Raw genomic sequence first — 23,041 nt, forward strand, 5'->3', positions numbered from 1 at the left:
TTGTCGTTTGATCCTGACAGCGAAACTTAAGGGTAGCAGATACCAGTAGTTAGGCTGTAAATGATTTTTTTTTTTTTCTGGAAAAAAAAAACTTCGCATTCTACAAAATCATGCATTAAAAATCATAGAGTTTATGGGGAAAATAGGATGAGATAGCTTTTGCAATTTGTAACCAGAGTACTAACAGAATAATTGGTAGCTTGGGAAATGAATTGGACAGCTCAGGCAGGCTGCTCCTGCAGGAACTATTAAAATGGTACAAAAATAATAAAGTAGAAATACTAAAATAATGCAGACGAAAGCGGTAGGCGGGGCTACTGGAGCTGTGTTCGGGTGAGCATGGTAGGAGGTAAAGCAACTGAGAGATGTCCAAGACAGAGGCGTGCCTCTCTGGAGGGGGAGCCCCCAGTGCAGCCATCGTTTGTAATTTTTTTGAAATATAGTTATAGGGGATCATGCTTGTGCAGCAGTTGAGCTGAAAGCATTTTCCCTTCCTTGTTATAATTCTAATCCTGATGTCTTGTCTCCCTCTTCTTAAAGAAAAATCGTGTATGAACCAACACGATTTCCATGTTATGCTGACGTCGTTCCCTTTCTCACCAGCCACATATTGACAAGTATAACAAAATAGGAAGTACTGTTATTTTTAACATTTTACAGATGAGGGAACTGAGGCAAAGAAAGATTAAAGAAATTTGTTTAAATTTGCGTGTTGAGTAGAAAAGCCAAGATTTGAACCTAGGCAATCTGATTTCACAACCTTACTTTTACCTACTGTATGCTGCCGGGCGCAAAGATGAGAGTTAAGAGGATACAGTCTTTTGAGAAAAAAATCTTGGTTCTCACAGAGGTTTTACACAGATTTGGATCACAGGTACTACTGTTAACTGATGTCCAATGATCATGTGTGAGGCGATTATTTTAGCAACTGGATGAGAGATCTTTTGGGCTTTAATACCTTCAACCTCTTTTCTATTCGAATGAGAGAATCCTCACAAGAGAAGGCATTTAGAAAATCAGGGAGTGCTAGCTTGAGACTTCTGTTTCCTGCCAACATAATGTCAGTTTAAATCAGTAAGAAAGAGGTAAACAGTTTGTGTCTGAAGAATTAAATTTAAGTTTTGGTAGAATCAGACCTGACTGTCCACAACATAAGTGTTTTCAGGAAGATGTCAGTCTCTGTTCCAGATTTGCGTGAGTTTAGCTTTGCTGATCTTGTTGGAGCAACTCCAAATGTTATTAAAGTCAGCCCTTGAGGGAACGAGCATTTAAAAAATCATTTGAAGTTTCATTATAGCTCTCTTTGGCAAAGACTCATTTTTAATTTAACTGAAAGTAAAGTCAAGTTATTTTAGTGGTTAAAGGAGTGCGTGGAAGAAGGCAACACTAAATATAGAACATCATCAAACCGTCCCTAAGCTAAATTATTAAATGGTTCTCTCTGGACTGTATTTTTTTCACAAACTTGAATTTTATCCCCACAATCGTCTACTGTTTTCCACCAGTTCATTATTACCCCCTAAAGAGAAAAATAACTAATTTTTCTCTAACATAAAACTTAGATACTAAAGAATAAGATTTTGTTGGGTAGGGATAAGCTTTGGAGGTCCACAAACCATTGTAATATGTAAATATTTTTGGCCCACAAGAACCAATTCTCACCCCCTTAGAGGCAATATCATCCTTGTTTGAGAATGCATAATCTCTGCCTCTGCCCATGGGGTCTTCTGACGTGGAAGACTGGCCTCTTTCTCCTCTCTGAATCTGTGTCTTTAAGTCTTTCAGGACTTAGCATACATTCAACCACCTCCAGAGTCATCTGTGACTCACGTCATCCTTCCGTTTTTGCTGCCATGCTCAACAGCCCAGTTGAATTCTGTAGATTGAGCAATATTATCGGAGGTTTCTGGAATATTTCCATTTAATTGTTTTCATATTTCTGCTCTGCATGTTTTCCTGCTGGTGAGATTGTAGACTTCTTGAACATAAACATTATCCTGTTTGTTTGTTTGTTTGTTGATAAGCAATGACTTGCAAGTGAATAATTACAAAGGTATAGGAGATTTTTGGTATTTTGAGGGAATGGCAAGAATGTGGACCTGAACAGTGGACGATGAGATTGGAATAGTAATTTAGGTCCAGATTGTTATGATTGCTTCTGAATGTTATGATTACATCTGTTTTTCCAACTTTTAAGACAGTTAAGTAGATTAAAAGCAGATAAAATAGAAATAAGTAATAAGGAATTACTAATGGAACCTAAAAAAGCGTCAGCAGTTTGATGTCGAATAATGTGTCACATATATTAGTCAAGTAAATTTATAGCAGTGGTAAAATCTAACTGAGAAGTTTATAATCGTATATAAAGTAATAATTACAGTATCCTTTCTAAATATTGCATTTATGTCTTAGTACTATAGACATATTTATTTAGGTTCTTTTCAGTATTCTCTACTTTTAATTTTAGGATGTGAAGTTGACGGCAAGCAATGATGATTATTATTTTGTATTTGAAGATTATTTATACCAGGTAAGTTGAAAAATTAAAATATATAATATTCTTGTTTTAAGTTCTCTGACTCAACGATGGTTTGGGTGACAGCTCTGTTGTTAACCAAATCCTTCTGAAATCCAAGCCATGTTTATTTTGTATCAAATTACAGGTTCTAAATTTAGGATAAGGTTAACTTTTGTTCTTATATGGCATTAGGTGGGAGAACAAGAGTTCCCGAATGAGTGTTTGGACTGTTCCTTTTGGTCATAACAACCAGGAGATGTACAGGCACAGATTCTTAAATCAAGTGTCAAATTCATATTTAAGCCATCCCCAGATGTTTAGAAAAAAATGTTTTACATAATACTTTTCTATTAAAGGTATTGAATAAATAATTAAATGTTTTAAAATCAGGTCAAAGTGTCATGATTACTCTTTGATCATTCCATAAGCTGATATTGTGGATGTTTGGATCTTTATTTAGGTCCTTTTATTATTAGCTAAAATAAAAATATCATAAATAGAAAATATGTAACTTATATAGAATGGCCTAAAGGATATTTTTAAAGATATCACATATATATTAATAATTTAATTTTGTGTAAATGTCAATATAAATGTCATGGAGAAAATATCTAGATTCCACAAAGCAATTTTTGTTTGATTAAATGTAAATAAGTCCTAGCTGTTTGGATTAGCAGTTTTTTGGTTGGTAATAGTGGTAGCGGTGTGCATCTGTCTAAGAAAAAATGACAGACTTAAATAAGAACCTCTCAAGAAGGTTAATCAATCATACCTTTTAAGCTATGAAGTCTGAAGACTTTTAAAAAAATTATTTATAAAATTAAAAATTGAAATAATCCTAGAAACAATTTTAAGAGAATTCCAACAATTTCAAATATGCAATTAATTTTATTTTAAAAAATAATAAAGATTTAAAATCTCATTTTTAATATAAAGTTAGTCATTGATATAAAGTTAGTCATTAATTAAAAGTTGGAAAATACAAAAATCTAAAAGTTTATTTACTTGTGTAGCCAATATGTAGCCTAGTGCCTAATTCTTAGTACTCAGAATATATAGATAATGTTAATGCTTTATTTATATAGTAATGTTAGTTTACTGATAACATCTGTACTTTAGAAATATTTAGTGGAAATTATGACTTGGAATGGCAGCATAAGGAGCTCCATGGAACCATTCTTAGTAGAAAAACCATAGCTGGTAAAACAAAAACAAAAACATTTAAAGTATTAGAAACTATCCTAAGTTCATACGTCAAGTTAGCAAATAAAAAAACCACATTTATTCAGGGAAGTTATTAAATCTCAGTAAGGGACAACCTATGGCACTTGAGCCATAATGTACTCTCCCCATCCCTTCCCGTCCAGGTCAGCATGAAGGAGGCTTCAATTCAGCTGAGTATGGCCAAGAAGGAATTCCTTTCTCTCTTCTAGTCAGTGCCACAGTATCTTTACAAGAGGGGCAGATAGCCAATATTTCTCATGCTCCTTACCTCTGTGTTGCAGATGCTAAATTCTAGAAGAATGCTGTCAAGAAGTCAGGGGCTCCCTTCTTCCAAACAGCCTCCAGTTACAGGGCAGAACTCTGCCCTGAGAGCTCTGCTTGCTCTTGACAGGCTGAGAATACTGGGGCCCCATTGCTTTCACTCCAGTTTGCTCATAGGGTGGAGGTTCCACATGGGTAGAGCAAAGTGAGAAGACAAGGGCCTCTCGTCCCCCCATTCCTGCCAGCACCCTTCTCAGAAAGTAGAAGTGTCACTGTGAAAGAAGTGAGCCACTGTCCCCATCCCTAACTCCAGAGAAGTGACTCAGATATTTTGCCCACAGCACAAGAGGCAGCCATAAGAAAAGAACGATCTGAAGCTCTCCTTAAAGAATGGACTTTAAATGGAGTTTTAGAAAGTTCAGGCCTAATAGGGCTCTCTAAAGTAATGGAGATTTTAAAAGTAGGCAATTAAGAAGAGGGAGTTAGCTTCATGGGAGTAACATGCTAAACCATAAGTCAGGTAGTTTACCAGGGAGACCAGGGGTAGAGACAGATGGGAGGAGTCCTCGAAGTTTGGCCTCCAAAATGATTTCTGCAAAGGTTTCCAAATTAAATTGGGTCAGACTGTGGGGCAATTTATTCCTAAGAACATTGTTGAAAACAGTAGAGCAAACAGCTGGCAATTAGTTGAGCTTATCATCTGGTTGTAATACCAACAAGGGCAGAAAGCTTAGCAGAAGAATCAGGGAAAGAGACAGGCAAAGAGACTCCAGCTAAAACCAGTGTCATCAAAGAGTGACTGTGTGTATGCCCAAGGCTCTACCCTCAAGGTATATCACAGGTTTCACACTGTGAGAGAAATAAACTTCAATAAAATATTTCAATTAAGTCGCTAAACAAATAAGCCAACAACAGCAACAAGTCCCAACAGCTTATAGGAGGGCCTAGATATCAGACATTACAAAGATGTCACTGCAGCCATTATTAAGTACGTTCAAAGAACTAAAGGAACCTGTGCTTGAAGAAGTAAAGTAAGGTATGATGATGATGTCTTATCAAATAGAGATCGATAAAGAGATGGAAATTATTAAAAACTACCAAATGGAAATTCTGGAATTGAAAAGTAGAACAACAGAAATGAAAACTTCACTGGAGGGACTCAACAGATTTTAACAGGCAGAAAAAAATCAGTGAACTTAAACCTAGATAAATAAGGATTATATCACCCAAAGAACAGAGGGAAAATAATGAATATAAATCAACATTGCCTCAGAGAAATGTAGGACACCATTATACTCACCAACATACATATAAGGGGAGTACCAGAAGGAGAAGAGAAGGAAAAAGAAATAGAGGAACTATGTAAAGACATAATTTGATGAAAAACATTTATCTACACAAGAAACTCAATAAATTCCAAGTAGGATACATAGAGACACAAGCCCAGATACATCATAGTCAAACTATCCAAAAGGCAAAGAATCTTGAAAGTTGCAAAAGAAGATTTGTCATATATAAGAGATCCTCAATAAGATTAACAGCTGATTTTTCATCAGAAACCATGGAGGTCAGAAAGCAGTGAAATAATATAATCAAAGTGCTCAAATCAATATTGAATAGTGTCTTTTTTTCTTCATTTAGCTCAGGTTCTAGTAGTTCTGTCCTCAAACATCTCTGTGACCTATGGCAATTTACCAGGCCTCCTTGGGCCTTTGTATGTTTATCATTAAAATGAAAGTTTGGGCTAGATGGTCTTAAAGACTCCTTTATGTATATAACAGGGCTTTAAAAATACTGTCAAATCATGTGATTTGACACATGGCAAAGCAATTAGATTTATCTCCATAAAGGTGATCAGAGATTCAGTTTATTTTTTAACCCCAAATTTTAAAATTTAATCTCAAGAGTTACTAGTTTCTGAATTATATCTGTTGAGATTTTCATAATTTCTTATGCAGGAGAACTCAGTTGATCTTCTCCCAAACAGAATAGTTTTATTGGTATAATGTATGTTTTTTTTTTTAAATATTGCTTCTTTATTATAGCTAAAATGTAAATCAGCCTTCTTATTCATCTCTCTTACATTACGCTGGCCACCATTAGTTTGTTTTACAAACTAAAATCAGAGTGGTCTTTTTTTTTATTTGTGTGTTATTTTAACCAGTTACATTTTAGGGTAGTTTGTTATATACTAACAGGTAACTGAAACAGGCTCACCTGGCCAAAGATGGTACAATTTGAGCATCAAAAAATATAATGACTGGTTTTATAAAACATCAAATAGACTAAAATCTGCAGTTCATTAATGGTATCTTTTCAAAAATCTCATTAGTTACTTCTGAAATTTGCTAGAGCACCAACCTGTTATTCTAAAAATTGATAAATGAAGGAAAGCATCAAGCAGCTATTCTATATATCTTGCTTTTCCTTTATAAATTCTTTCCTAGGAAAGGCAAATAGGTACTGAAAGAAAATTCTTTTCCTCCCCCTACCCCACAGCTTTATTGAGTTATAATTGAAATATAACACTGTATAAGTTTAAGGCAAACAACCTGTTGATTAGGTAGATATTTATGAGTTACAAAATGATCACCACCATAGTACTAGCTGACATCTCCATTCTGTCATGTGATTACCGTTTCTCTTTTGTGGTGAGATCATTTAGAATCTATTCTCTTGGCAACATTCAAGTATATAATACAATTTTGTTAGCTATAATTGCCATGCTGTACATTATATCTCCAGAATTTGTTAATCTTATAAATTATAATCTTATAATTTTTTACTCTTTGACCAACATCTCCCTGTTTCCCATATCCTTTAACTCCTGGTAATCACCACTCTACCTTCTATTTCTCTGATTTTGGCTGTTTTAGATTCCACATGTAAGTGGTATCATACATTATTTGTCTTTTTCTATCTGACTTATCTCAGCATAATGCCCTCAAGATACATCCAAGTGCTTGCAAATAGCAGAATTTCCTTTTTTCTCGTGGCCAAATAATATTCCACACCTTTGTATTTTTATACCATATCTTTATTCATTCATCTATTGAGAGACACTTAGGTTGGCTATTGAATAGTGCTGTAATGAACATGAAAGTATCTCTGCAAGTGGCTGATTTCAGTTCCTTCGGGTATATACCCAGAAGTGGGATTGCTGGGTCTTATGGTAGTTCAGTTTTTAACTTTTTGAGCAACCTTCATATTGTTTTCCATAGTTGCTGTATTAATTTGCAATCCCACCAACAGTGCACTCGGGTTCTTTTTTCTCCACATTCTCACCAACTTATCTCTTGTCTTTTTGATGATAGCCATTTTAACAAGTGTGAGGTGATAACATATTGTGGTTTTGATTTGCGTTTCCCTGATGATTAGTGATGTTGAATACCTTTTCATGTACCTGTTGGCCATTTGCATATCCTTTTTGAAAAATTGCCTATCCAACTTCTCTATTTTTTTAGAAATTGGGTTTTCCCCTCCTTGCTGTTGAGTTGCATGAGTTGTTTATATATTTTGAATATTAACCCCTTATCAGATATATTATTTGAAAATATTTTCTCCCATTCTGTAGGTTGCCTTTCATGTTGTTGATTGTCTATTTTGCTATGCAGAAGCCTTTAAGTTTAAAATAGTTCCACTTATTTTTGTTTTTGTTCCGTATGCTGTTGGTGTCATACGTAGGAAATCACTGCCAAGATCAATGTCAAAGAGCTTTTTCTTATGTTTTCTTCCAGGAGTTTTATGGTTTTAGGTTTAAAATTTAAGTCTTTGATCCATTTTAAGTTTTTTTTTTTGTTGTTAGTGGTATAAGATAGGGGCCCAATTTCATTCTTCTCTACGTGGTTAACAAGTTTCCCAGCACCATTTATTGTAAATAGTATTTTCTCCATTGAATATTCTTGGCTCTCTTGTTAAATATTAGTTGACTGTTTTTGTAGGTGTTTTTTTTCTGGGCTCTTGATTCTGTACCATGGGTCTAAATGTCTGTTTTGATGCCAGTACCATAATATTTTGATTACTTTAGCTTTGTAGCAAAGTTTGCAATCAGGAACTGTGATGCTTCCCGCTTTGTTCTTCTTTCTCAAGATTGCTTTGGATATTTCAAGTTTTTTTGTGGCTCTATACAAATTTTAGGACTGGTTTTTCTCTTCCTATGAAAAATGCCATTTTGATTTTGATCGGGATCACATCGAATCTATATATGGCTTTGGGTCTTATGGACATTTTAACCATGCTATTTCTTCTGATCCGTGGATGTGAAATATGTTTTCATTTGTTTGTGTCTTCTTCAGTTTTTTTTTCCATCAGAGTCGTGTAGTTTTCAGATATAGGTCTTTCACCTCCTTGGTTAAATTTATTCTTTAGCATTTTCTTATATTATTGTCAATGGGATTGTTTTCTTTCTTATTTATCAGATATTTTGTTGTTAATGTATTGAAACACAACTGTTCTGTATGTTGATTTTGTATCCTGCAGCTTTACTAAATTCATTGATTAGTTCTAGCATGTTTTTGATAGTCTTTAGGATTGTCTGTATATAAGATTATATCACCTGCAGATAAAGACAGTTTTCCTATTTTCTTTCCTATTCGAATGCCTTTAATTTCTTTTTCTTGCCTGAGTGATCTTATTTAAATGCGAATCAATTCATGTCATGTATGTGGTTAAAACCAAAAAGACTAAAATCCTTCATGGAGCGTCCATGACACCGCACGACTGGCCACCTCTCCAGCCTCCTCGTCCACTTCTCCCCTCTTCTCCTAATCGATTCCTGTTTCTCTTGTAGTTCTCAGCCGAAATATCATTTATTCCTATATACCTTTCCTGATCTACTCCCTACTTGCCAGTACAGACACACACGACAAGATTATGGCCATCTAAAATGTGTGTTTAAAGTGCCATATAATGCTTTTTATTTACTTGTTTTAACTCATTTAATTATTTTATAATTGTTTCTCCCATATGAATTCCATAAGATCCTCAGTGTTTCTTCTGGCACATAATGCTGTAGATTCTGAATATTTTTCTTAACATCATATACTTTTTAAAATTGATACAGTTTTATTTTTTTTATTGTTAACAAGGAAGATTTCTTCTTTTATTTGAAAGCTTGATATTAATAGTTATTGGCTGACTAAGGTTTTCCTGTCATTATGTGGGGCTGTAGATTCCCTTCGGTTAGAGTTTACTTCTAGATGTGATAGATACTTTATGTGAACTGACTCCTAATGGAAACAGATCAGTTAATGTTACATAATATTAAAGAAATAAAACAAATAAAATCAAACTAAATCTCTGTTACTTGTCTAAAATGTAACTTGTTAAATTTTTGGTTCTTTCTATGCTATTTTGATCCTGAACACTTAACTGTTATAACATTAAGTATATAACATCAACCGAAGGCCATGATGCGTGTGAGTACAGAAAGTGTAAATTTGACAGTTTCATCCCATGTGGTGACTGGAGAAAGGATTGTCAGTTTTAAGTTACAACTACAAAGGCCTTTTGGTGGTGATAAAAGGGACTCCCCAGGTAACAAATCTGCCTCATTTGATTAACAATTGGTAATGATATCATTGTAAACGAGAGCAGTAACATTTTTTCCAAATAGTGCCAGAATTAACTGTTGAGGGTATATTCATTTTTGCCTGTCCCACATTAACTTGGAAAACTTAAAAGCGACTGAGTCTGAAAAATGGAATTATTTACAAATGATGAGAAAAAGCAGAATGATAATCAGTAAATATTTATTGAACCTTATAATATATGTAAATGATACCAGGACATGAAACCAGGAAGACAGGACATGAACATTAAAAATGTTTTGAAATTATTTTAAAGTGTCTGTATAAAGCATTGGATATTAAATTCATGTCACAGACAGTAAGTACTATAGGAGTGTGCTTTAACCTTTATTTTCCATTTCGATATTTTATTCTTGTATTAATTTTAGATTTCATATAGTTTTTTCAGTCATAGATCTCTGCTGTCATCTGCTGCTTTTAGTGCTTTAGAAATGACACTAACTAAGCTTTAATATGTATCTTTATCCCTATAACATACATGAAAGGATACTTACAATACTTAAGTTCTGTTTTTGAGAATTATGTAGAACTAAATTTTCCTCTTGTGGATAATTACTAAGAAAACACTTTCCATGATAATACCCTTTAATGGTTTATCTGAATTAGAAAAAAGTTTATTTTAAGTAATAAAAAATGTAGTTGTATGCATTGAAAACAATATTTTATTATTAGAAAAATATGTAATTGTATACTCTGAAAATATTTTATCAGAAATCGAGTTCTGATTTTGCTCTGGGGAAAATTTATTTGTGTGTGTGTGTGTGTGTGTGTGGTTGTGTGGTTGTGTGTATGTGTGTGTGTGTATGAGATAAGACAGAAGAAAGCTCTTTTTATCATTAATTACAGGCTTTCCTTTGGCAGAGCTGCCTAGCAACACAAGTGCTCTATGGGAAAACTGTTGGTGATAATGGAGTGAATTTAATGTTTCTGGCCATGCTCTGAGTCCAACCCATTTAGTGGGTTTTGTGACTAGACTACAAAATTAGATGGCACGTGGCATTTCTGTGTTCATATATAGATGAGAAAAACTACAGCAATCCCTCTTTAAGGAAAATCTGGGCCTATGTTACCAGGATACACAGACTCCGCTCCCGAGAGACTCGTGGCAGTTGTTACCTAAATTTTATAGACAACAACACTGAATTTTATAGAAATAATGTTTTGAGTTATAAGTCCACCTTTTATCATTTCCAAAGTTTAGTTTTATTTTACATCAAATTCTTAAAAATACTTAGTGGTATTGTAAGTCTTAAATTATGTTAGAATTTTAAAATGTGTTCAAACAGAAGATGCACCTTATTTCATGGAAGTAAATTGGGTAGTGTGAATACTATTTTTGGGTTCCAGTACTTAATGACAACCTACAAGTTAATTTATTGTCCAAAATGTATAAAATATTCATAGGGAAGAGTTTCTAAATAGTAGATTTAAAATGTTCATAGTTTAACAAAACATCTGGTACAGTTTTAGAAATTTAAGTAAAGATGTACATAAATATTTAGCTATAAGGAAGCTCACTGCAACACTGTTTATAGTTTGGGAAAGTGGAAATAATTAAATGACCAACAAAAAAAGCAGGTTAAATAAACAATTATTCATCTATACAATAGAATATTCTGCAACATTAAAAAATGTAGGTAGGAAATATTTATTTTATAATATTGAGAGACAGATTATAAAACAGTATGTGTAATCCTATTTTGTTTAAAAAAATTATGTGTGTATAAGACTAGTCTGAAAGGATATACATAAAAAATATTAACACTGATGAGATTATGGGCATTTTTCCTCCTGTTTCGGTGACCTATGTATCTAATGTTATCATAAACATATATTGCTTGTATAGTATTTTAGAATATAATAAAAATAAATCAGTGGCAATGGTTGGTACACATTTCACCCTTGGGCTTGACCGATGCCCAGTCTCCGTATCTACCCTTTTTCTAAATCTGGCCTTTCTGGTGTCTTGGACCAGCAGGTTCTCGTTCCATTCACTGTGCTGCTGGTCCAGCCCTGACTTTGTATCCCTATTCTGTTATCTGGGCTTCTGCCTTTTCCAGTGATTTCCCAATTCTTTTCTTAGTAACATATTTTGAATCCCAAATCTTCTAATACCAGGACTCGGATTTCCTGTCTCTAATTGCCATCCTGGAGCTTGGCCCTTTACCCCAAAATTCCAGCTGGTGTCAGCAGTGCAGTTCCTCCTAATGCACATCCTTGATTCTGATTTTTCTGCCCTACCTATTTTCACCTTCAGGTAGAGTTGCCACACTCTACCTGCTGGTCTGGACAACCAGGTTCTAACCTGTACTGGGCTGCCACTTGTTCTGCTTCTGCTGCCATCCCTCCTAATAACATGAGCTGCCTTCCCTCCCGCCCTGACACGCCCAGTCGGTTGCCTGCTGCTGCGTCGCAGCAGTGAGTCTAGTTCCAGGCTCCTGCACTTCCCAAATTGCTCTCTGCCACTGCAGTTTTCTAGGTCTCCCCATATATTTCTCATCTGTTAAAATTTTCCCAGATGTTTCTCCTTTCCAGCTACAAAACGCAATAAACGAATCAACTGGTAGTTAGCAACTGGCATGTTTTGCTGTTGTTTAAGTGGCTAACAGTAAGAAATCTTTGGATGAACTCTGACCATCACACGAGGCATCACTGTAACACCACAGATCTACCAATAGAGGGCACCCTTCCCATTGCCAGTCTCTGTACTGAACGTGAAAGATTCTACCCCAACACTTCCCAAGCAGGAAATAGCAATCCATTAAACGGTGCTTAATTTTCTTTCCCCCCCAATGTTCCACCCAGGTTTTACTTTGTTTTTCCCGGGATACATCTGTGTTGGGTCACTTTGCGTACAACAGTGCTTCACCACCGAAATCATACATAAGAGGTAAGATTTTAGTAACATAAAGAAAGTAATCTTTAACATGTACATTATGGGGCCAAGACTGTTCATTTAATAGCGTAGATCGGTGTTGCCAATTGTTTTGTTGTAAATTACTGAACGAGGTTTCCCCCGGGTGATTATCACTGTCCTTTCACTCCCGCAGGAGTCAGCGCCCAACCCCCTCAGCACGGGTCACACGGCAGGGGTTCCCAGCAGCTGCTTTTCGCCTTTATCAGCTCTGTTTGCTCTCCCCGTTGCTGTTTATGTCACATCTATTGACTTTTGTTTTTCCGTCTATGAGTTCATCTCATAAATTTTCTTTTTCTACATTTTTTAACCTTCTATATTCCTTCTCCCTAAATGTTCTACAACACTTAAAACTTTGATACAATGTATATGCTAATAGAGCTCTAATTGCTTTTTAGTGCCTTTTAGTGCTTTCTTCTCTATCACTAATAGTGCCTACAAGGTAGCACTATTTCAATATCCTGACGACTGAACTACTTTCACCTGGGACCCTTTCCCAGCTAATTATTTTTATTAGTGGTGAATACCCGGCATTAAAACTATTGTGTCTGGTCCCTCTGCTGTTCCCATAAAGAAATAGTTTCTCCTGTGTGTCCCAAGTCTGACCCTCTGAGTGCTGCAACTCCTGTCCTACCTAGGACAAGCCCATATCACCTTGCGCTGGGATCAATCTCCCCCAGCCTAGGGGCTCCCTCTGTTCAACTGCTTCTAAATTGAACCTACAGAAGACTTTTGTTTGCTTATTTGTTTCTTTAACATCATCTACAAAAAACCTGATTGTACAACTTAATTGTCTAATGGAATCACCTCTAAACTCAGCCAAGGTTTTAAGGCTGTCCATCACTTGCTCCTGTTTTAACCTAGTTAACTTCGCTTTCTTGATTATTCCACATTTCCCCAAATCTAGCCTCCGTGTGTACCCCACATATGGAAGGATTTCTACTTCTTGTCCTCCCAAATTATAGGTCCTTGAAGTAGTAGTCTGTATCTCACCAAGTCCATCAATCCATTATCAATTTTTCACTCCTTTAAACCTCAAAAATACTTAAAGCCTATGGCAGGAAATTTAGCAAACATTTCCTAAATGTTTCATGTTTTTTAGTCTGGATTATAAACCACAGAGTTGAGAGACTTACCTAGTCTTATATTTTTTCTGTTTGCCTCTTGGCATCTAGCACAGTATCAAGTACACACCACCAGGTACTCTCTATAATCTGTCTATCTATCTATCTATCTATCTATCTATCTATCTATCTATCATCATCATCTATCTACATCATCTGTCTGTCTGTAATCTATTTTTCATTATTTAATTCTCTCCTTGCACACAAAATCAGCCCTGTTGTCTCCACCTTAACCTAAACTCGTCATGGTTCTTATTCATTTCCTCTCTGCCACCACTCCCAACGAGAACAACAACAAAAAAATTATTTATTTAATCAAAAATATTCCCTTAAAGCTCAAGATTGCATGTGACTTTTCAATAGACTCAGGGGTGTTAGAAAAACTATCAAGATAAAACTTATCTGAAGATATTGAGGAAAGTGGGAAAAAACTCAGAACCTTAAAAGTTTTGCGGAAAACCTATTTTTTAAACTCTTTCAAACATTTGAATGTGGTGAATATACTTTAATTTTCTGAGAGAATTCTGATTTCAAATATTTAGTCTCAATCTTGAACATTATCAACTGTTTTGAGATTTTGAAAATATTTTAACCAAATAGTTAAAAACATCTAATTTTTAATTTTTCAGCACATTCTATAAAAATGTGAACTAATGAGGCATTGCAACCCTTAGGACTTTCTTTATTGAATATATTAGAATTGTTTATAATTAGCAATACAGTTCTAAGCTTATAAATAGATGCTTCTCTTAAGTGCTTAAAAAGCTTGAAAGCATTTGTTTTGTAAATTACTTTATATCACTTACTTTGTCCTTAAGTTTATATTATTGATTTTAATTGATGGAAGAATTTAATAATATCAGAAGAATGTGTGCGTACTTTCAAATTAATTCCATATCATAAAATAAAACGAGATTTTACTATTGTAGTTTTAAAATTTTCATTATTAGTACCTTCACAAAATTAGTTAATTTTTAAAATTTTGTTTATTTAATCATGCTGAAACCCCCTATTGCTTTCTCTTATAGGAAAACTGGGAATAGAAGAATATGCTGTCTTTTATCCACCAAATGGTAAGAGTAATGCTATTGCTTCCTCTAGTGGGAAATAGGAAAATTACAACTTTTATAATAGGAATGACTTTCTTATTCTCTGTCTTTAAATGTGTAATAATTCATTGTCTAAAATAAACCTGTGGAATACCGATTTTAAGGAACTTTTTGATGTTTGTGGTAGGCTTGTGCTAAACTGTGCATATCTTCTCTGGTTTTCCTTGAGATCGATAGTAATGTTTGTGAGAACACTAAGTAGGCATGTGTCCAGGTCCAGGACACTTAGTTTTCTGGTCCACCCGGGATCTTCCTTTTGGCTTTTTTAGAGCAGTGCTCTAATGAGTGGATTGCCTTCTCTTCTGTTACCATTTGTTGTTCTAATAATTGGACAACTGTGGTATTTATGAAGTAAAAAGATTATGAAGAAATATCTCACCAAAGTAATCTATTTTCATTATGCAAAGTGATCAGATGTATAATGAGCTTATTAAATATTCCTTTGAGATTATTAGATGCTTTTAAGATGCGCTTCCTGGGAAACAATGTATAGCAGTCCTTAGATAATATTAAGTTGCATCCTGAAGAAGGACTTTTACTCCAGCAGAGTTAAGAACATGGGCTTTGTAATCCCACAGTCCTGGGTTCAGACCCCAGTTCTGCCACCTTATGACCTTGGGTAAGTTATATGACTTCGCTGAACTTCAGATTTGTCATCTATAGCATATGGATAGTAGATTAAACGAGATACAGTGTATAAAATAGCAAAGCGCCTGGTGTGTAGTGAGCAAAAGGTTAGGAACCGCTGATCTATAGCATATGGATAATAGATTAAGTGGGATACAATGTATAAAGCAGCGCAGTGTCTAGTGTGTAATGAGCGCTCAGAAATGCAGCGGTAACAAGTGTGTTTAGCTTCTTTGTTGAGCAATCCGTCTAAAGCCCACAGCTGGCTTTCCTGGCACTCCTCCCTCCTTGCCGCTGTCAGTGTGGTGCCCAGGTCTTTTCACGGGCCCTCCTCCTTGTTCTCTGCTCTTCTTTCCACACATTTTCCTGGGACTTTTCAGCTTCACTCTTGGCTCTATTTGTTATTTAATCTAAAATTTATATCTGCAATTCTCACCTCTATAATAATTAACTCAAACTTAACATGTCTCAAACTGAACTCATTAATTCATCTTCTTATGCCCGCTAGTCAAAAGAGAAAAACAAAAACAAAATTAAGTTTCAAAACAAAACAAAAAATGTGCTGTTTCTCTCTCAGTTAATTATACTGTCGTCTAACCAGCGATTCCAAGCCTAACACCTGGCAGTCGTCCTTGACTCCTCACAGCCTTAGACCGCCCTCGTCTAACAATGCCCCAGAACCATCCAGTTTGATCTTTGGGACCTCGCTCTTCCTCACCACACCTGCTGCCTTGTCCTCATTAAGGCTTTACCATCTCTACCTTGTTCATTGCAACAGACACCTAACTGGTCTCTCTTCTTTCTAGTCTTTTCTACTTTTGCTCTGTCTTTCGAAATGCTGTCTGAGTTATGAATTTAAAAGGAAAATATGAAAATTGTCATTTTTCTTCTTAAAGCTTTCTTATTGGCCCCCATCTTTACAAGTAATGGCCAAGCCTCTCGGCACAGCACATGGGGACATCTCTTGACTCTGGCCTCTATTCAGCCTAACTCCTGGCTTCACTGATGTCTCACCATTTCCCATCTCACTTTAAAAAAAAAAAAAATCACATCAAACTGTTAATTACACACACACACACACACACACACACAGCCCTACATATTCTCACGAAAGCTTTATGCTGCTTCCTACCTCATTACCGCTCCATTTTCACGCTTCGAATTGCCCATTCCCCCTTTCCTCAGCTGGCCGTCAGGGCTCCCTTCCGCACTGCCGGAAGCAGGAAGCTTTGCCTGCTCCCCAGGTTCCGTAAGGGCCCTTTCTCTGGACTCTCACAGTGCCCAGTGTGCAAGTCTTTGGTATCTTTTAGTGTATTCCCTTAACATTGTTTGTTTTTGCTTTATTTTCCCCTCCAGATTGCAAGTTCATGGACCATATCATTCATTTTTGTTCCCCCAGTATCTACCTATAGTGGGAGTTTAATGAGTATTTATTTGAACTACTTAGAAGCTTTTTCATTTTAATATTTATATATAACCTTAGTTATATCTATCACCCCCCAAAAATTAAATTTCAGATCACTTTTTATATTATGTATGAGTTAGGAAATAAGAGAAAATAAAATAGCTCTGAAGAGCCAGAGGAGATGTCTGTGGAGTCAAGTTCTTCTCTCTATTCACAGGGGAGCTCTTCCACTTTAATTTAAAACACATGCTAGCTTTTACAAATGCTCATGTCTAACAAACTTGGTTTATTAGTTCTTATTCTCCATGTAAAACTAGAAGTATGGAAAGAGGCTGATAGAGATAAGAAAATGACTACCAGTAGAAGACCTACAAAGAAAAATAGAAAAACTATAAAATGGCATAGAAGAGCACTCCAGCAAGTCAGTCTAGGGCTATTTTATGTAAACGCTAGTAACCTTATGCTTTTAAAAAGCTATCGCTGGGTTGTAACATATTATAATAATTTAAGACTTTTGAACATAAGGCACCAAGAAAAAATATTGCTATAATAATAATAATAGTAGTAGTAGTAGTAGTAGTTGCAACAGCAGCAGGTAACATTTTCCAAGCAATGCTGTATACCATGCAGTGTTCTAATTACATTACATGTATCAATTTGTTTAATCTTTACAAGAACCTTCTGAGGCAGGGACTAATATTATCCCTGTTTATAGACAACGATGCTGAGGCAGAGTGTTAACCTGCCCCGTTGGTGAGTGGCAAAGCCAGGCTCTAAACCCAAGCCCTTTGACATCAGAAGCAATATTCTTAATCACTATGCCTTACTGCCTCATAAAATGTTATTGAGTTCGCTACAGTGTCTTTTAAAAGAAAAGAAAGTGCTTAACATATTGGAAAAGAAAAGGATTATATATAATAGATTCTAGAAAGACTTTCATTGAGAATAAAAGTAGTTTAATGTTAATGGAGTAAACCCACACTGGTTCATAAACTTCATTTTTCAGAAACATTTCTTTGTTCTGGTTATTTTGGAACCTTACCAGAATCAGGGAGGACTTGCTTCTCTGGGAAACGTTTGAAGCTGCAGAACGAGATGAGACAAAGACCAGTTGGTCTGCCGTCCTTTTATTTTTTACTCAAGGCAACATTTTTATATTACCCACTCAAGATTTTCAACCACGGCCAGAGATAGGGTTACCTTGAAATCTCAGGGATACCTCTACCACCAGCACTACGAAGCGGGACCCGGACCTGCACAGGGGTTTGCGTGCAGCTCACCAACACACTCGGTCCCCGACAAGGGGCAGAGGTTGCCGGCTTACCCGCCCACCTGTGAGCCCCTCTCTGCCAGTGGAAACGACCGGCCTTAGTGGTATCAGAGGTGACCCTCTCACCTAGTCTGAGGCCTTGTCAGTGGACAGATTTTCTCTAGTAGATCCATTAAACAGCTGATGAGCAAAATTTTTGAGCCGAAGGAGACTCCTCACAGAATTTTATAAGCTTTTCTTGTTTTTATTCTTCGTTCAACATGTACAACTTGTCTTCGTTTATTCATTTAATAAATACTTCCTTAGCCCTGCTCTGGCTCCCTCTTGTGGGTGGGCGAGCCACAATGGAAGTACCTGCTGCTAAGGAGCTGGCATTCTAGTGAAGGAGACATAACAACGAACAAGTAAATAAATAGCTGATGAAAATAATTTCAGAGCGATAAAGTGAACAATGAAAGGGAATAAATCGATTATTAATACGGGGATGGGGGAGGACACAGGTGTTTAGTTAAGGTGGTCATGTAGGCTCCAAGGGAACAATGACAATAGTTTTGATGACTAGCATGCCTAGCACCTAGAATCAGGTATGGCGTACAGTCACTGGTCAGTAAACACTGTTAAATGAATGAGTGAATGAATGAGGGAATTAATATAGTAGAATACAGAGGAGCAAGAATAGAAGCAGAGACAAGACTTTTTTCTGACTGAGACTTAAAACATCATAATTTGCTAATTGTGTGTACTATAAGAAATACATTCGTGTCCTATAAAAGAAAATAATTAATTGCCAATGAGCATTAGGTAGAGGAAAATTAGTGCTCTCGAGCAGTGGTTCTCAACCAGGGGCAGTTCCACCCCAACCCTCCAACCCCCGGAAAGCATTTGGCAATGCCGAAGATGCTTTGGTTATCACCGCTGGGGGTGGGTGGGGTCGGGTGTGGAGATGGGCACTGCTGGTATTTCATGAATGCTGCTAAACCTCCTACAGTGCAGCAAGGATTGGGAAAGGCTCTTGGAAGAAATAATGAAAGTAGGTCATTTTAAATCTACTCGTAAGCATCAGGTTGGTAAATAGCAATGTACCCTGTCCTCTATATTAATTAAATAAATTTAAAACAGTTTATAATCCAAAACTCATTTGATGTGTAACTTTAGACATAAATTAAAAACCTAATTAAAATTTTTATTAAAGTATGAGTTTTAGATTGATATTTAAGTATTAATATGTTCTGATGTTTTGCGAAATGTTAACTGCTAAAATAAAGTTACAAATTCACACCCTAACGTTTTAGTTCAGAAAGATAATGGAAATAGGTAGAAAACAATTTAACCATTGTCCTAATCCCTGCTCTTCCTGACCTGTAGGCTACATGCGGAATGAGAATAAACAGAGGAAGTGATTATTTCAACAAACGAATTAAATAAATAGTACTAAGTAATCTCAAATGAAAGAGTGTAAAAATTTGCTTTCAACTAGAGCGATGTTAAAGTGAATCAGGTGTGTGTGTTATGGTACAACTACAAATGCTAAGTATTAATAGAAAAGGTGAGGAAATAAAGGGGAAATATTTAGTAAGTGCAAAGCATGTTAATATTGGGGATATTTTCTGAGTCATATTTACTATTTATATCTCATGTAGTTCAAGATTCATTTTTGTTGCCAATATTTAGCATCCTGAGCTATGCCGAAGGCACACTAAATCATTATAAAGTCATTCCTACTGAACAGAGTAGGCAATTAATATTTTAGACAGTCTTCATATCAATAAAGGAAGGTTTGTATCTTAATCACTCATAGCAAACCTGTAGAACTCTAAGGCCAGATAGGAGATGGTGTCGCAAGCATCCTGACGGCTGTTAGAAGTAACACACTGTTGGATGATGGCCAGGCAAATGAAACTCAACCCTTGAAAGACTGGAGTGATTAGAGCCAAAGAAAAGATTTTGAAAAACTGCCCAAGAACATAGCAGCCTCTGAGATCAAAGAAATGCTCTCGGTGGTATGTGCCCTGCAGCGTTAATGGATTCCTCAGGGCCGCTCATGCCTGCCGCTTTTGCTTGCCGGAATCTGACGCGTCCTTCAACAGAGTGGCCTGTGTCCCCTTTTTCGGGGTTGTAAGCCCTGGCTAATCTTGATTAAGCTGAAGTGAATCCTTATTTAATACTGACAAAAAAAATTTTTCTTAGATTTAAGCTAATACTGAAATGTGGTACCCTCTCTCCAAGAGCACACAATAGCTACGGTTATCGAACATCTGCTGTGTGCTAAGTACTACGCTGCTGCACTTTAAATACATTAACTCACTGGTATTTGGTACAACCCAATAAAGTTGAGTCTTATTGATTGCCGTTTTCGGAAATGAAAATAGAGACTCAGAGTGTCACACAGAATTTGAATTTTTGCTGTTAGATGTGGCCAAATCCAGAAGAGTTAGGCACCCTTTGTCCTAAAGGGACAGGAAAGCAACGTGGTCACATTTAGGTGTAAAGGCTGAAGGAGAACTAAAAAGCAAAGACGACTCAAAGCTTTCTTCCCTGAAGACTAGAAATAGAAAATCCCGGAGGCGCAGGATCCTGGGCTTTTACAGTGGGAATTACAGGTTAATAATGAGATGCTGGGTGAAGGAGAGAGAAAACAAGTGTGACAGAGTCTAGGGAAGTAGCCGTAAGGAGTGGGCTGAAGAGAGAACTAGCCAACAACACAACGCAACCAAAACCAAGAGCCAGCAGCAGAAGTTTCTCAGAGGCAGGGAGCCTGGTCCGCTCGGCGTCATCAGTGCCTGCCAGGCTCAGGTTTGAGGAGGAGCTTCAGTTGCTGTGGGGCCAGACCACACGGAGAGGAGATCCCGCATTTAGCAACCAGAAGTTAGGGTCAGAGGGGTAGAAACCAGCTACTAAGGAGTTGAGGATATATAATGAGAAAGTAAAGAAAGTTAATTTAGATGTTTTTCAAAAAATTAAGCTTGGCTTCAAGGGAAGGAGAGAGATTAGAGATTTGTTTAATGGGAAAGTAGGATTCAGGGAAGAAAATGAACTTTCAATTATATTGGTGTTGTTGTTGAGGGTATTTGTAATAGGCCGTACTATCCTTGGCCGGACGGGCGCAGTGGAATAGGAGAGACTAAAGACGTGAGAACCGTCATAGGACCAAACCGCCCCTGCCCCTACTCCTCCGTTAGTAGGGGTGGGGAGCAGATGCCCCCACTCTCCGCCTCAAGACCAGCTCCCCTCAGTAACTCATCCCCGTTCCGGCCATCGCCGCGTGAAGCCCAGGGCTCCCGGGCCGCCCTCATCCATTCACTCACCTCTGTCGCTCCAGTGGCTCTTTTATCAACAAGGCCTTTTCCTTTCTATCCCTCTTCCCTCGATTATTTCTCTTCGTAGCACTGACCACCATCTGACATATAGTCACTGATTTTATCATAATTTTTCTGTTCCTAATAAAAAGGAAGTTCCAGTTATTAGAACCGTGTCTAGTACATACTAGAGGTTCAAGACACGTTGGTTAAGTAACGCACATAAAGGGAGAGGGGGAGGGGATTGGCGGGGCAGGATTCCAGAGCGCAGGTCGGCAGGCTTTTTCTGGAAAGAGCCAGACGGTAAATTTCTTAAATTTTGCTGGCCACAGTCTCTGTCATATATTCTTCTTTGTCGTTTATTAAAGTAATCCTTTAAAAATATAAAGCCACTCTTAGCTCACAGGCCACACAGAAACAAATCACAGACCAGACTAGTTTGTCAGCTGCTGTGAATGTCAAGGAAAGAGGATCAAGAGCACCCGTGAAGATGGTAGCCCTTGGGGGGTGGAAAGAAGAAGAAACAGAAAAAAAAGAAGCATCTTACTCTGAACACTTCCCTAAAGGGAAGCGAGAAAACAGGTGATGTATGTGAAGAACACTTGGGCTGAAGAACAGACAAGTGAGGGAGCTCACAGCAGCAGCAGCGGCTCCGACCGTGCTGAGCATGTGAAGAGCGGGGAGGGAGGCTAATCACACAGAGACGAGCCCGAGGTCGATGAGCAGCACAGGCTGCAGCCGGAGGTGGACAACACGAAGCCGGCATGTTCGGGTGGGTCGGGGAGACGGAAGAGGCAGCTCCTGAGAACCCCAGCCTGTGAAAGCGCACAGTGAGGCCGCACGCCAGCCCCTGGCACACTCGTTCGGAGCAGTCCTGCGTGCTCCTCATGCTCTTTTGGATAAAAATAGCTTCTTGAAACAATAAAGAAACATGAATTGATTTGTGGATGATAATACCAGTTAATTAACTTTTATTAAGGCCCATGCTGTTTATTTATTAATGGATAAGCTAGAGCCATTATCTCATTTAATCATATTAAGTTCTAGCATTATCTCTGATTCACAGATGAGGAAATCGAAGCTTAGAGAAGTTAAGGAACTTACCCAAAGGCAGAAAGTTCTTAAGTGGCAGAGCTGGATGAGCCCAATCAAGTGTGTCTGACACCCGGTCTGTGCTCGTAACTAGACAATCCGGTGCCGATGAATGAACTACTTATCAGTGTGGAAGTCCTGTCCTCACTCTGTCTTGTTCGGCATTTTTATAATGCTTTAGATGAGGATGTAGATAGTGTACTTATCAAATATTTCAGTAATGTGGAACCAGGGAAAGCAGGGAATACATTAGATAATATAGTGAGAATCCAGAGTGATCTTGAACTGGAATGGTTCACCAGAGAAGAATAGACCAAGGCATGTAATGGAGATGCGAATGTGTAGTCATTTACTTAGGTCACAAACAGCTCCGCAGATGCGCTGTGTCTTAGCTGTGTGCTGTGCAGAAAGGGAGCGTGCTCAGAGGTTTTAGCCCCTCGCTTTATGGACTGTGGCGAACGGCAGCTTGTCCAGAGGACACGAGAGTAAGGAAGCGCTTCAGCATCACTTTACCTGAGGAGCCGTGAAAGAAACTCATCAAGTCTTCTCTAAACAAAAAATAATTTTTTAAATAAGAAAGAAACTCATAAAGTCTTAGAGCAAAAAAAAAAAA

At 37.1% G+C, this 23,041-nt stretch overlaps 1 protein-coding gene across 5 annotated transcripts in view; it reads left to right on the forward strand.

The window, feature by feature from the left end:
* TBC1D19 (TBC1 domain family member 19) overlaps positions 1-23,041 on the forward strand; it is a 91,936-nt gene that overhangs the window by 51,589 nt on the left and 17,306 nt on the right. For all 5 annotated transcript variants that reach the window (XM_016164958.2, XM_016164961.2, XM_016164960.2 and 2 more), the window contains 3 exons: positions 2,468-2,530; positions 12,397-12,481; positions 14,658-14,702. In XM_016164958.2, the coding sequence (XP_016020444.1) occupies positions 2,468-2,530; positions 12,397-12,481; positions 14,658-14,702 (193 nt within the window). The remainder of the gene's footprint in view (positions 1-2,467; positions 2,531-12,396; positions 12,482-14,657; positions 14,703-23,041) is intronic.

The sequence above is a fragment of the Rousettus aegyptiacus genome, unplaced genomic scaffold (genome assembly GCF_014176215.1).
Source record: "Rousettus aegyptiacus isolate mRouAeg1 unplaced genomic scaffold, mRouAeg1.p scaffold_m13_p_10, whole genome shotgun sequence".
Taxonomy (NCBI): domain Eukaryota; kingdom Metazoa; phylum Chordata; class Mammalia; order Chiroptera; family Pteropodidae; genus Rousettus; species Rousettus aegyptiacus.